Source organism: Sturnus vulgaris, chromosome 28 (genome assembly GCF_052056855.1).
Source record: "Sturnus vulgaris isolate bStuVul1 chromosome 28, bStuVul1.hap1, whole genome shotgun sequence".
Classification (NCBI taxonomy): domain Eukaryota; kingdom Metazoa; phylum Chordata; class Aves; order Passeriformes; family Sturnidae; genus Sturnus; species Sturnus vulgaris.
The window spans coordinates 348,307-363,669 of NC_142270.1; the positions used below are offsets into that span (position 1 = coordinate 348,307).

Sequence of the window (15,363 nt, forward strand, 5' to 3'; positions counted from 1 at the left end):
CCAAGCCCCTGCTATCTTCCTCTCCATGCCAGCCATTCACATCATTGTACCATGCCCATGTCCACCCCATCCCCAAGCCTATGTCATGCTGCCCCTGTGCATGACAATGCCCTGTCATCCCCTTGCCTTTGTCCACTTCACGCCCACATCATCCCTGTCTGTCCCTTTGCCATTCTAATGCCCATGGAACTTCATTCCCCATTCCCATGCCCAGCCTGTGCCATGCCCATGCCCATCTCCAAGTGTGAAGATGTCCTTTCTGTGACAGCTCCATCCCTGTGCTATCCCAATCTCCTCACCATACCCAAACCCACGTCATTCCTGCCCCTGTGCCATCCCATCATCTCAATTCCTTTGCCCACCCCGTGCTTATAGCCATCCCCATCCCTACACCTTCCCAAGCCCATGGCATGCCCACAAGTCACTGCCCCCACCACACTGCTGCCACAGCTTTGCCACCTGCATGCCCTCACCACCTTCTTGCATGTGCCTGTGCCACCCTACACCCATGCTGTGCCCACACATCTACTCCTGCGCCCAGGTCCTAGTAAATAAAGGGACAGTGCCATGTCCTGATGGGTGTGGGGAGGCATGAGGGGACTCAGACAGGACAGGGCAACGCCAGTGCAGGGGATGAAGTGTCCCCAGCACCCTGGTGTGATGCCACCCTTCATGGCACACAGCAAAGCCATGTGTGTCATCAGTTCTCTGTCTCATGGAGTGATGCCCATGGCCATACAATGTCCCCTGTGTGAGCACCTGGCCCCATGTGTTTGGAAAGGGTGAGGGATGGCCTGTGGCATCCATCTGGCTGCCAGTGTGAGTCTCCTGTGTCCCCAAATCTCTCACGTCTCCAAATCTCCAGTGTACCTCCAGTCCACTCACCCTCTGCTCTCTCCACAGTCCCTGCACCCCCAATATCCCCAGTGTCCTCAAACCACCAGTGCCACCAGCTATAGCCACAAAGCTCTTCTCCACCCTGGGGCCACCCAGACCTCAGGATCCCAACCAATGCAGGCTGCTTCCTCCCTCATTAGACCCAGATAATTAGTGTTGAGATTAATTATGTCCCCAGTCACCCCCTCTTTGGCCCCTGTTCATGACAACTTGATGTGATAACGTCTGGCATTATAGAAACCAAAACCCTGGCATTCCTCCCCAATTCCCACCAGGATCCTGCTACATCCATCACCAAAGAAAAGCCCTTTTATTGTAGCTGGGGAGGGCCCGGGGGCAGCAAGGAGAAGAAGGAGCTTGAGGGAGGGACTCAGAGAAACCACCGTGTCCCCCTGCACCTGCAGGAGGGGTGGGTAAGTTGGGACCCCCCAGCCCTTTCTCTCCTTCTATTCCTAAAGTGACACCAGGGCGGGAAGCTCCGTGTGGGAAAAGGGCTGGGCTAGGCTTTTCCTTGTTCACAGTGAGTTTGGGGGTGTGGGGAGGGGGGTCCCACCCACTCGGCCTGGCTGGATCTGCACTGCAGGGGAGGTTATTCACTCCCAATTCGAATCCCCGGAGAATGTTTGGGGTGAGGGAACAGTGAGGAGAGCAGGGAGGAGAACACAAGATCACACGTGGCAAGTTCAGTGTGCTCAGGGTGGTGGGGAACAGAGCCAGGATTCACCTCTCCTAGTCATGTCAGACCCTGCAGGATCCCACAATTATTCTGATGAGCCTTTCAAATGAAAAAAAATTGGGAAAGTGGCTTCTCCAGTGTGGCTGCAGCAGGTCCAAGGTCACGAGGTGGGAGGGAGCACAGGGGGGGTTAATTTGTTCCCTGAAAATTCCTATGAGGGACTTTTCATGCCCTCCTTACCACTCCAAAGCTGAGGGAAGAGGGGGAGACCAGCACTGCGGGCTCAGGGTGGGATGGGACCCTGCCTTCACCCACCCAAGGGCAGCTATGGGGGACAGGGAGGCAGCACCTGGGCGGCCCCACTGCCGAGGGACTGAGGAATGGCACTTCACTGAGAGAGAGAAATAGAGAAGAAAAAGCCATGTGTCGTTCAGAAGAATCAAACAGGAGCTGAGTGATCTCGGGGGTCTGGAGCAGTCCTAGGGGTCTGGAGCCCCCCATCAGCCCCCCTAGAGCCAGTTCCCTACTCTATCAGTTCCACGTAGTTGGCAGGGAACATCCCGAAGTGGCCGTCGGGGCCATAGCCGCGCCACCAGCCCTCATCGATCATCTCGATGTTGGTGATGATGTTCTCAGGATCAAAGGAGATCTCAGTGTCATCAGCTGCCATGGGACAGACAAGGGGAGTGGGGTCAGACCACATGAACTACCCCAGCTCTGGGGTTCCCAAAAGAAGAGGGATCTGGAGCTGCTGGAGAAGGCCATGGAGCTCCTCCAGGGGTTGCAGCCCCACTGCTCTGGAGACACTGAGAGAGTTGGGGAATGTCCAGCCTGGAGCAAAGAAAGCTCCAGGGAGACCTTGGAGCCCCTTCCAGTGCCTAAAGGGGCCACAAGAGAACTGAAGAGGGACTGAGGACAAAGGATGGAGGGACAGGACAGAGGTAGTGGCTCTGTGGGTCTCACCAGCCTGGTAGTCATAGAGTGCCCGGGCACAGAGCCCCTTCCCTGCCAGGTCCAATGGCTCCTGGTACTCCACCCTGTAGTCATATTTGGTATCGTCAACTTGTTCCTTCAGGAAGGAGAGGAGAGCAGGAATTACCAGGAGAATAGTGAGAGGGAAGAGAACAACAATGCCCCATGTCCAGAAATGTCCATCAACTCCCTAAGGCTTGGAGACCTGTTGGAGGTCTCTGAGACCTGCTGGAGGTTCTGGGTACCCTCTGGAATAAAACGTGGGCTGCAGAGAAGCTGTGCCACGTGTCTGCCACAGGAGCAAACCAGCTCTTAGCCAAAGACCCACACCTCCACCTGGCTCAAAACCAATCCCTTGGGATCTCATCCCAATGGAAACACCAGAGACAAGTGGCAGACAACCCCTCTGGTCCCTTGGGATCCCTGCTGCAGACAGATGCTCATCCCCCAGCAGATAAGCTCCAGCGTCTGAAACATTTCTGCCAGAGCCTGAGCTGGCTGTAGTTTGCTCTCTTCAGGAAAGGCTGAAGAGATCATTGAGCCTATCCCCTCTGGAATCCTTTGGAACCTACTGGACACTTCCAGACAAATTCCACAATGAGAAAATGTTTGGAATGCTGATGGTTTGGTGAGCAGGGAAGAAACCAAGGGGGCCTCACATCTCCAAGGGCACCATAGCAGCACAGCACAACCCCAGGATGAGCTACTGGAGAATCCTGGAGCGCACCAGGAATAGCTGGGATTGCCAACTCCATTGGGTCCAGATGTGCAGAGAAGCAGGAGAAACAGCAGAAAGGGCTTTGGAAGAGGCTGATGGATCCTCTCCCCTCACTGGTTCTGGGATGTGGCACTGACAACAGCTGGAGCAGCCCTGGGGTGCAGGATGAGTGCCAGGGACTCAGTACCAGTGTCTCCCACTGGGAGCACTGGAAAGGGACACAGCAGCATCCCCTTTGCCACATGGGTGCCTCCTAAGTACACCTGAGCTCTGAGGTTTCGTCATTTCCTATGATTTTAGCTCAGAAAAGTGTTCCAGGCTCATCGTAGGGGTGGGACAAGCCATGTTCCAAGGGGTCCCCTGCCCCCCAGACTCACCTGGGGCGGCTCCTCATAGATGGCCGAGGGCTCTGGGGGCTCCTCATATAGATTCTCTTCTATGTGGGACCCTGGAACACCAGAATTGTATCCAGAGTCCCGTCCTGAGGAGAAACAAAGGGATCTCTCACCAAAACCATGCCCTGTACCCTCATCTGGCTCCTGCCCCAGGCTGGAGTGACACCACATTCCTGCTGTGAGCTGGGTGTCCTCCGAGTCTCCTGCCCAGCCGGAGGATGGAGCACGCACAGACCATGGGACGGAGTGAGCAGGGGTTTAGGGAGAACGGAAAGGACAAAGGAGAGTTCCACCTCTGATAAGGAAGGGCTAGAGATAGGGAAGGGATAAACTTGCTCAAGATGAAGAAATTCCCATGGAGGGGAAGGGCTGGAGCAGAGGTCCTGGCCAAGAGCAGCATCTAGTGGTGACAGTGGCCTGGGGACATGGGAGCTGCCCCAGCACATCCCTGGTTCCCTGCCCATGGCAGGGGAGGTGGAACTAGATGGTCTCTGAGATTCTGTCCAAGCCAAACCAAACTGTGATTCCATGATTCAGGAACAAGGCCTCGGTGCCCCCTATAAGGGCATGGGGAGACCCTCTGGGCACAGCCAGGCCTTCTCTGGAATTGCTTCCTTCTCTAAACCACTGGGAAGTGCTTGGGCAGGGACACCTTCCACTCTCCCAGGTTGCTCCAAGTCTCATCCAGCCTGGCCTTCCAGGGATCCTGGGGCAGCCACAGCTTCTCTGGGCAACCTGCACCAGGGCCTGCCCACCCTCATAGGGAAGGATTTCTTCTCAATATCCCATCTAACCCTGCCCTCTGATAATGGGAAGCCATTCCCTGTGTCCTGTCCCTCCGTGCCCGTGTACTTTACTGGGACAAGGAAACAAGCCAGTCTAACTCTGGAACAGGGAAACCCCTGCACAGAGGTGGAGCTGCCTCGGCTGGGCCTTGGGGCATTTTTGGAAAAGTCCAAGCCTGACTGTCAAAGCCCCTCTGGCAGGTCTGGAGGAAGGCTAGGGGTGCATGGAGCCAAATCCCAGCCTGAATTCCAGCAGGATATATCCTCATCCCTCAGGCACTGAGCCTTTCAGCTCAAGCAGGAACCATCCTCATCCTCAGCATCATGCTCAGCCCTGGCTGGAGACAAAGCCCAGGGGAAAACCAAATGGAATCTCCAAGCCTGGCCTCAAAATGCCCAATTTTGTGAGATCTAGTTGGAAAGAGGAGAAAAGTTTTGGGGAATGGAGGGACCCAAGCACGTACCTGCTGCAGGTACTGGGGAGGCCGGCGGGGACCCCCAAACATCCTGGCTGGGGGAGGCAGGACTGGGCACAGAGTTCATCTCCTTCTGCAGGAATGGGCTGCGGAGCTTCCCTGGAAAAGGAGTTGAGGGGGCTACAGGAGCTGGTCAGGCAGGGGGGCTCCCAGCCTGACTGTGCACCCACAGGTATTGCCGGGTCACCCTCCCAAGCAGGATTTTCCAGCTCTAATCCTGGTTGTGGAAAACAAGTTTGGCAACTGGTTACAGCAGCAGCCAAGGGAAAATGAAAAAAAAAAAAATTTCTATGGAGGAAGAGCTGGAGGGCCCTGCCTCTGGCTTTCCATGGTGACTTTTGGAACATCCTGAACTCCACAGACATCAACTGGGAGGAGATGATGCAAACCAGTTTCTGCCAGTGCATTTCCTGTGGCAGGAGGCAACTGCACTGCTATCTCCTCACCTCCACCTCCAAATCAAACAAAAGCTGAGGAGAATTCCTAGACAAACCCTACCAGCACCAAGACTCCTGCCTACCCCTATCTCTGTGTCTGATCAATTCCAGGGCATTTATCTCCCTTTCCTCCATGAAAACCATCAAATCCTAATGAAATACCCCAAAGTCAGTCTCTCCCCATGATGTCTAACCATAAAAAAAGACAGTTTCCCAGTGTGGCATTCCCTCCTCTCCCATCCATGGCTTGCCTGCCCACCCAAGGAAGTATAGGGATTCATGCTCCTATCACCAAGTGAAAGTGATTATTCTGAATCAATTTAAGGTAGGGCGTAGGGCTGAGGAGGACGAGGTGGCAGAGGCAGTCACCCGGGTGTGTCACACGATCGTCACAGCTACTTCCTCAGCTACTCTCAGCTCTCAGTTTGCAAACTTCCTGATTTCTATCTGAGAGATCGGATCAGGCTCTTCTAACAGCACGAGATCCTGCTTGGCTGGGGCAGTTCAAAAACTTGGGTGAAATTTCATTCAGTCACGATAGATTGCGATAGTGGTGTTTTTCCTGGTGTTAATATATTGAACTCTAATTTAAAAAAAAATTTAAAAAAACTTTAAGGCTCAGAAGGGGAATCAGAACATGGCAATCTTTGTGATTAAAACTTGGCTAGATCTATACCCTGGAAAATGACAGGAACCAGGTATGGGACATAGCAGAACAGAGAACATCAGTGTGGTGAGAGCTACCTGTTGTCAGCTCCAACTGTGGCGTCACAATATTGCTGCCCCACTGGGACCCCTCCACGTTCAGAGAGACTCAGTGGGGACTGGGACCCACCCCCAGCACCCTCACCATGTCCCCAGGCCTTACCTGGCTGTGCTGGCATCCCCGTGTCCCCTGGCCCCGCTCTCTCCCTTTGCTTGAAGATGTCGCGGGGGTTGACGGCTCTCTGTGCAATCAGCGTGGCGGCCTCCTGCCCGGGGAGGGCACACAGCCCAGTCAGGGGGGCAGAGTCGAGGCAGCCCCCTCTTCCCCAGGGGCTCAGGGTCCCAGCTCCTCACCTGGGCTTTCTCCACTGACTCGCTTCTCCTGACGCCCTTCCGCTGCTGCGCCTCGTACTCCTCAGCCCGCTCTTTCTGTGGCACAGGAGAGGGCTGGGCAACCAGCCACCCCTCCAGACCAGCCCCCTTGCCCCCTCCAATTCCTGCCAGAACCCTCTGCTCCCTTCAGCCCCCTCTGGACCCAAAGAACTGACACAGCAATGGAGAGCAGGTAAGGAGGAAATGGGAGAATTCTGGGCTGAGAACAGGGACTTGATGTCATGAAATCATGGGATGATTTAGGTTGGAAAACCCCTCTGAAAGTATCAAGTCCAACTATCCCCCAGCACAGCCAAGGCCACCATTAACCCGTGTCCCCAAGTGCCAAATCCACACAGCTATTACATCCCCCCAGGAATGGGGATCCAGCACCACCCTGAGCAGCTGTGCCAGAGATGGACAACCCTCTCCATGAAGGAATTTTCCCAATATCCAACTTAAACATCTCCTGTGCAGCCATTCCACTTGCCCTGTCCCAGGTCCCTGTCCCCTCCACCATGGATAAACCTTGCCTGGGGCCAACACCAGAGCTCACCCATTGCTGCTGCTCCCTGTCCCTGTTCTCAGCCTCCTGTTGCTGCTGGAGTCTCCTGTGGGGACAAATAGGTTAAAAATCAGGATTTGAGACCTCACCTCACTATTCCAGGTCTCTGGGAATAGCACATGAAGGCCATCCCTCACGTTGGTAATGATCCCCCTTACTTCAGGGCCAGACAAGGTGCTACAGGTCATCCTTGAGGAGAGGAGCATGGTGAGAGGGGCAGGAGCTGCTCCAAATAGTGGGATCATGCCAGGGAAATCTCTTCCTTCGGGATATGGACATGAGCATCTTGATATGGGAGCTGGGCAGATTTCCTTGGAGTCATCCCTGTGGGGCTTGGAGCTCCCTGGACCTCTGACACCCCAAAAATAGGGGCCATGGGTGCCAGGCAAAAGTTTGGGAAACAAAAAGGAGAGTAGTCCTGGAGCAAGATCCATGGGCAGGGAGACTCAGGGATGATACTGGACAAGGAGCCAATCTCCTTGGGGGTTTGCCAGGGAGATGTTCCCTCTACAGCTGGAGCAAGATCTTCTCATATCAGTTATCTTAAAAGAGATTTCCTGGGACTGCAGGAATTCCAGCAGTGGGAAATGCATGGACACTTCCTAAGGAATAAACTTTGCTGGACTGGGGGCAGCTCAGAGAGGTAATAGGTAGGGACATCCAGCACCACAGGAATCCCAGAGAGCAGGATGAGCTCTGGGAATCATTCCCAAAACCCCACTCACTTCTGGGCTTCGATTTCACTGGATCTGGCTTTAAACATCTGCTCCCGCCCCGCCGCCTCCTGCAGCTCCCGCTCACGCTGCTCCCGCTCCAGCCGCTGCCGCTCTTCCTCTGCCCTCCTCTTCTCCTCCAGCCGCCGGTTCTCCTCATCCTTCTGTGGGGAGACAGGCACAGGGCTTGGGCTTCTGGGCTCAGAGGAGTGGGGGTCCCACTCCCCCTGGCCCTCTGCATCTGGGCACATGGCAGGTCCCAGAGCACATGGTGGATCTTGGGGCTCGGTGGATCCCAGGGCACTTATCCAGTCAAAAGGTTCATACGCCATTGCTTAACCCCATAAAACCCGAGGTGAAAGGGAAGGAAACGGAGCAGCCCTCTGAGAGGTCAAAAACAAGTTTCCTCACCCAACTGGTCTTTGCTGGGAGCTGAGATGCAGCCCAGCTGTCTTCCAGGAGAGCCCATCCCAGCCATCCCTCCCCAAGCCCATCCCAGCAGCCCTGAGCCAAATCCAGATGAGATAAAGCAGTACCTTCCCCTTCAAGACTCAGCCCCTCCTCTCTGAGCACCCCAAGGCAGCAGCTCTGCACTTCCCTGAGCTCTTGATTCCTGATTCCAGGCAAGACTCTCCAGTTCCCAGACAAGGAATAGGTACATGGAGAACAGTCTCCAGCTAAATCCAAACACTTTGTGCTCTGAGGCACACTCACCTCTGCTTTGGCCCAGAAATTATCCTTATTGACCCGCTTGATTTCAGACATCGCGTTCGTCTTCTGGTACACAGAGCCCTGAGGAAGACACAGAGAAATCACCTTTTTTTTGCATTTCTTGTCAAAAATCAGCCCAAATCAGCACAGTCTGGGACTTCTCTTAGAAGTTCCTATAACCCGATGCTTTGCCCTACAATTTAAAGGAAGGCTGGGTGAGGCCAGTGATGTGCGTATTGCCAAAAATAGGGAATTGCTGGCCCTGGCACAGGTTGCTGCCCCATCCCTGGCAGTGTCCAAGGCCAGGCTGGATGGGGCTTGGAGCACCCTGGGACAGTGGGAGGTGTCCCTGCCCATGGCAGGGGTGGGACTGGATAGGCTTTAAGGTCCCTCCAACCCAACCCATGATTCCATGCTTCAAACCTGCCCTCTGGCAGTGGGATGCCATTCCCCCTTGTCCTGTTACTTCCTGCCCTGGTGCAAAGTCTCTTTCCAGCTCTCTTGGAACCCCTTTAGGCACTGGAAGGGGCTCTAAGTTCTCCCTGGAACCTTCCCTTTTCCAGGCTGAACATTCCACAGGTATGCCAATGGTCAGGGTGCCCCTTCCATCATGGGATGATAATGGTCCCAGACTTCCCTCCCACCCAGAGGCACCCAAAAGCCCTCCCTGATTCAACTCACCACGGGAGCCTGGGGGCCTGAGTCCTGGAACTTGCTGCTCTCCTTGTGGAAGCTGTAGTTGGCCCCGGAGGCCTTGGCCACCTTCTCCATGATGAGTTCAGGCTCCACGTCCTCTTCTGCCCGGGCATTGATGGTGACGTGAGCACCCTGAGCAGGAGAAACCAGGACAGGGGTGAGGGGTTACTCTGGGAGTTCCTAAACCCATTACCCTGCTCTGTTATGTGCTGTCTGCGCTTCCCTTACAAGGGAAGGTAAAGGGTTCTGGTAAGAAGGAGAAAACATCCAGAGGGATTTTTTGGGCTGATGTCCCTGTCCCTGATGTGCCTGTCTACCATGGCAAGGGGGTAGAACTGGATGGTCTAAGGTCCCTCCAACCCAAACCATTCAGTGACTTCCTGAGGGAAGACACGAGGAGGATCAGACCTTTAGGAAGTTGGCCACAGTGCTGACGTGGTTGGCGCAGGCTCCTTTCCGCACATCATTGACACCTTCACCCGTCTGCAAGGAGACACCATCAGCTCACCTGAGCCCCTCCGGGCTGCATTCATGGCAGCAGCACCTGGATCTGAGCCTGAGTCCCTCTCCAGCTCTCCTGGAGCCCCTCAAGGCACTGCAAGGGGCTCTGAGGTCTCCCTGGAGCCCTCTCTTCTCCAGGCTGGACATCCCCAGCTCTCCCAGCCTGGCTCCATGGCAGAGGGGCTCCAGCTCTCTCCCAGTGAAGCCGAGGTCTGTCCCCACTCACCCAGTTGACGAGGACATATTTGGGCAGCCCAGAGTTGGGATCCTTCACGCGGCAGAAGCCGTACATCACCTTCCCACTGTTGAGCTCCTCCACCATCTCCTCCAGCCCCCCATCTGTCTCGGGAGGAAGGAGAGGGGGTGAGTCCAGTGTGGTGGGAACAGCCAAACTCACCCCAGCTCTGTCTTCCCTAGAGATTTTCCCCATTAGATGTGGGGTTGTTGTACCTCATGAGGGTCTCAGACCCCTGTGTTTACTCTGTAAACACATAACCTGATCATTTATCATCCACGTGATTATTTGGGAGGCAAGCTCCAGCCTTTTCTCACCCACTCCCATCCCCAGCCGCCTTCATCACCCAGTTCCTCTTTCTCAGGCCTCCACAAACCCCATAGGGAAAGATCCTGGATCTGCAACAAAGTGCAGGCATGACAGAGAAGGGGAAGGAGCTGCTCACACTCCCTAATCAATTAGAAGCTTTAATGAGAGCAGGCAGCTTTTGCCCACAGGTTCCTGCAAAAAACCATGCTCAGAAACACCTCAGTGAGCGTGGGAATGGTGTTGAGAAGTGGTGGAGGAACTGTTTGGGCCTTGTTCCTGCTCTGCAAGACGGGAAGTAGAGAAGGAACCAAGAGGGTAACATGGGGTAAGGTCCTGCTAGTCCACCATGGGGAAACTCCTGCCTCAATGCCTCTCTCCCTGTTACACCCACCTAGAGTGGTCTCAGTTCTGGTTTGAGGACTTGGGAGTGAATCCCAGAGGGAAAAACCCACACAGGGTTCAGGCAGGGGCAACGGAAAGGGTATAGCATTGCTCCCACTACACCAATAAACTACCAGGAAAGGAGGAAAACCACCAAAAATGCACACTCTTATCTCAAAAATATTCTCCCAGACCACAATTCCTTCTGTGCAGGGTTGTCTGAGCCCTGAAAAGTGGGAAGAGCCACTGGTCTTTATCACCCCTGGCAGGAGTAACGGAGACCAACATAGCTTGCTCTGCTCTGCAGCATCACCCAGATCATTTCCTTCTCACCATTAAATATTTATGATTCAGCTCTAAATTTGGCTCCAAACCCAGCAGGGAAGTTGAAGGTTGGAAGTCTGAAGCTGGTCGTTGAGGGCTGGCAGGGAGGGACATGACGGGAATGCTTGGGAGAGCAGGGATCTGCGGGGAACTCGGGGCACACTCTCTGCAGCTCCCCAAAATTCTCAAAAAAACTCAACAAGAGTTTTCCTCAACAAAATTCCCCAGCACCAAACCCCTGGCTCCATGGCTCCACCAGATCCTGTGGAGCATCCCAGAAGTTTCCACAGAGCTCCATAGGCTAGGAAAAACACTTGGAAATTAAGGAAGAAGCTGGGGAGGGATGAAAGGATGCAAATTCCGAGTGTGGGGGAACCCGCCTGGATGCGCTGCTTCCTGAAGGCTTTGTCTTCCCAGTCAGTAGTGTTTGGGTGAGAATCAGCTGCCAGATAAAAAATTAATAAAAAAGAATTGCGGGACGAAGGGAATTGGACACGAGGGCCTCTAAGAGCTTTGAGTAGGGAGCCCTGGCTGAGTGAGTGGCTCTGGAGTACCACGTGGTCCTGCCTAAATCCAGGATCTAAAATACTTCAGGATCTAAACTTTGGATCCTTTGGAAAGGAGGAAAATGAAAGGAAATGAGAAGCAGAGCTGCCAGGAGGCTCTGCTCCATATCCCTCACTCCAAAATCACACCGTACATCCCGATACAGCTCTCCTCCTTGTCCCACTAACAAGGGCAACCCCAAAACACCCTCAGGGATTAAAAACCCCCGACATCTCAGGCAGGTACAGTGAGATGAGCCCTGGAAACCCCCCAGACTCCTGGAAGGCCCTGGACCCATGGAAGCACAGGGACGGTCCCCAAAATCGTCACCTCCAGAGCCGGCCACTCGCAGGTCATTGCTGTTGCCTTCATAGGTGAACAAAGCCCTAAAATTAAGACAGAAATGGGATTTTTAGCCAGCACAGTGCTTATCTGTGGTGTTCACATACCCCCGACACCTTCTGAAGTGCAGAGCCCCACAGGGACCTGCCACCCCACAGCCCAGTGACTCACTGATCCCCCCAAACAGTCCCTGATGCTCTCATACAGCCCACCCCCCATCGCCCCTGTATCCCTCACCAACCCCACACCCGATTCCCACTATACACCCCCTCAAACACCCCCACACCCCATGTCCCCCCAAACCACTGGCCCAGCCAGTAATTTTTTTTCCCAGGCGCTCCACCCGCATCCATCACTGTTCCTCTTCCACCCCTCCCTCCCCTCCCCCTGCACCCCCATCCCCCACCCCAAACACCCACATCCCTCCGAACACCTCACAGTCCCCCATCCCCCATCTGCGCATCCACGCCCATCCCCGCCCCCCCCTCACCGACCCCCGGCCCCGCCGCCCCTCCCTCACCAGTCCGTGCTGCTCCCCGTGGCCACCACGCTCCCGTAGGCCTCCTGCAGCGCCCGCCCGTTCTTGGCCAGGTTCAGCGCCATGGCCGCACCCGCTCCGCCCGCCGGCCCCGCCCCTCCCCGCTGGTGCTACCGGCACCGCCCTGGTACCGCCCCCAGTAACGCCCCGTCCAGCCGGTGCTACCGGCACCGCCCCGGTCCCACCCCTCCGGGGCTACGGAACCCCGCCCCTGCCCCAGAAGCGCCCGGCCCAGTCCCAGATAGTCCCGCCCCGCTAGGCCCCACCCACGAGAGCCTAAACCGCGCCCCCGAACAGCTAGACCACGCCCTGTACTGATAGGCCACGCCCCCATAGAGAGCCCACCCCCGAAAGAGAGAACACCCCCTCAAATACCAGACCCCGCCCCCGAGCAACAGACCCTGATAAGGAGACCCCCCCCCCCCCCGACAGACAGAGCGACTCCCCGAATGACAGACCCCGGACAGACAGACCGACCCCCGAATGAGAGACCCCGGACACACAGACCGCGCTTCAGACCCAGCAGGCCGCGCCCGGCCGCGCCCCGCCCCTCCCGGTCCCGCGGCTCGGCGTCTCAGGGACCCCCCATCCCAGGCGTTCCTGGGGCTCCCCTGTCCCGGGGCGCTTCTGGGGCTCCCCCATCCCGGCATGACTCTTGAGGGCCCCGTTCTCGGGCAGTTCCGGGGTCCCCCAATTTTCGGAGGCTCCCATCCAAGGGGGATTCCAGGCATCACGCGCCCCGAGGGCAGTTCTCAGGGACCCCCATCCCGGGCTGTTCTGGGACACCCGGTTCCAGGTGGTTCTTGGGGTTCTGTACGCCAGGCAGCCCCGACAGTGCCCACATCCCACACAGCCCTGCCCACCTCCGCACCCCCTAATCGCAGCCCCTGGCTGGAGAAAATCGGCATTTCCGGGGACTTCCCTCATTTCCCGACCTCGGTGGTGGGGGGTACATCAGGGATGTTTGGCGGTACCGAAGCAGTTCGGAGCCTGGAGCTTTCTGGAGTGTAAATGCGTTTCCATTTTAGCCCATATCATCAAAATTCTGCTTCTCACCCCCCCATGGCGATGACCCTCCCGAAGAGGTGCTCTTGGGGGGCAGGAGGTGGCCTGGAGGGACACAGGAGGTGACCTGAGGCGGAGGGAGAGGTGCGGGGGAGGGACAGGGGGTGGGCCCTCGCCCGGCGGCGTCCCCAGAATGTGTTAATGGGACATTAGCGGCTCATTGTTCCCCCAGCCCTCCCCCGCTGCCAGCATCTGGCTGGCACCGCGCTGCCACCGCGTGGGGAAGGACTGCTCGGGGGATTTCGAGGTGGCCCTCCATCGGGTCCCCTTTCTCTCCCCCGAGCCTTCCTCCACATCTCCTTAAAGTTGGAAGAGCAGCAAGGACACGGAGATGGGGAAGTTGCCCCAAAACTCCTGCGGTGACTCATTCCCACCCCTGCGGCCTCAGGGGCTACGGGAGGAGCAACCGACCCATGACCCGCCACCTTCACGCACGGGGAAAAGAACGAGACTCCTAGCTCTTCCTGTCCCAGGAGGCTTAGGTGGGGTTTAGCGAGTCCCCCCCAGGCCCCCAGTTTGTCCCCAGAGATAGTGATGGTTCCAGTGCTCTGCCAGGATTTGTCTCCTTGGGGCTTCAGGCTTCAGTTGAGGAGGTGGAGCGGAGTGTCCCCAGTTCCCAGGGAAAAATGTGTCTGGGGGAGTTGGGATGGGGTGAGAGATGGTGAATGGAGTGATGGAGGGTCCTGGGATGTCCCAGGGTCCTGAGGCACCTAAAAGTCCTGGGGTTGCTGTAGGTCCTGGGGTACCTGAGGGTGCCAGGTTGTCCAAGGGCTTTGGGGTGGCTGAGAGTCCTGGTGTGCAAAGATCCTGGGGTGTTCAAGGGTCCCAGAGTGGCCATAGGTCCTGGGGTGGGTGTTGGATCCTGGGGTACCTGAGGGTCCCAGGGTGTCCAGACTTCCTGGGGTGACCAAAACTGAAGGAACAGTGGAGGGTCCTGGAGTGGTTGAGAGTCCCATGGTAGCTGAAGATCCCGGGGTGTTGGGTGGTCCCACCATACACTCTTCATCCCCTCCATCCCATGGATCCGCCATCCATTCATCAAGTCATCACCCCCAGATATCACCTCCCAGTGGATGAAACCCGTAGAGAAGGCTCTCCTGTGTTTGTAGGACCTACAAAAATATTGGGAAACACTGTAAAATTGCAGAGCTGCCAGTGGCATTTTTATGATTTAGGAAGTCATACGAGTGCAAAGTTGGGGGGCACCTGGGGAGCGCTGGGTGGCACGGGGTGTTCACCCTCCACATATCCCCTGTTGGGAACCAGCCATCTCCTCACGCCTTGGGGATTTTATTTATGAGGATGTTATTTATGGGAAATACGGGCAAGATAGTGCATAAGGTGATTATTTCTATTTCTTAGCGCCCTGGGACTCACACAGACCCCTGGACATATCCATACCCCTAACTCCATGTACCTGTAAACGAGGAGCTGTCTGGGAAGACAGTGCAGATGTGAGCTCCCCATTCAGCACATGGATGGAAAACGTTAATTAAACACAGGGCAATAAAACATCTGGAGGGCTGGGAGCGGGGAAGCCGGCACGACCGCCCGCAGCTGCCTCCTGCTTTTCCTTGGGAATCTTGGGCAGGGGGGACTGGGGTCACTAGCGATTTCGATGGCACAAAAGCCTTTTCATGAAGTATTTCAGGCAAAGCAACTGAAGAACCTTTGTGGTGCAGAGCGAGGGGCTGCCGGGGGGTGGTGGAGTCTGGTGGCCTCAGGGCTTGGGGGACTGGAGATGGCTGGAGATTGGGGTTCACGGTCAGGCTGTGGGTGATTGGATGGGACAAACACAATGGTTTGGAGATGCTGGATTAAGCCCCATTTGGTGTCACTCCACCAGTCCCGCAAGTACCTGTCATGGGGGAACTAGCCCACCCTGTAAAAAAAAGGGGAAAAAGGTTTTTCGAAAGAGTCTGTCCTGCAGGCTGGCTGGACCCATCATGGAGGACCCTGCTCCCAGGGTGGGGAGAGATGGGCATGTCCCTCTGAGCATTCCCT

At 56.1% G+C, this 15,363-nt stretch overlaps 1 protein-coding gene across 2 annotated transcripts; it reads right to left on the reverse strand.

Moving 5' to 3' along the window:
• Positions 1-1,188: 1,188 nt before the first annotated feature.
• On the reverse strand, positions 1,189-12,420 carry DBNL (drebrin like). Of its 2 annotated transcripts, XM_014891394.2 has the most exons (14): positions 12,277-12,420; positions 11,745-11,800; positions 9,846-9,958; positions 9,527-9,601; positions 9,104-9,250; positions 8,426-8,503; positions 7,724-7,875; positions 6,990-7,044; positions 6,416-6,490; positions 6,225-6,327; positions 4,908-5,018; positions 3,641-3,744; positions 2,537-2,642; positions 1,189-2,236 (listed from the first exon to the last, which is right to left on the reverse strand). In XM_014891394.2, the coding sequence occupies exons 1-14, from the start codon at positions 12,357-12,359 to the stop codon at positions 2,097-2,099; spliced, it is 1,398 nt and encodes a 465-aa protein (XP_014746880.1). In that variant the 5' UTR covers positions 12,360-12,420; the 3' UTR covers positions 1,189-2,096. The 2 variants fall into 2 exon arrangements, with proteins under 2 accessions (XP_014746880.1, XP_088036176.1); XM_088180050.1 differs by lacking the exon at positions 9,527-9,601.
• Between the last annotated feature and the right edge of the window lie 2,943 nt (positions 12,421-15,363).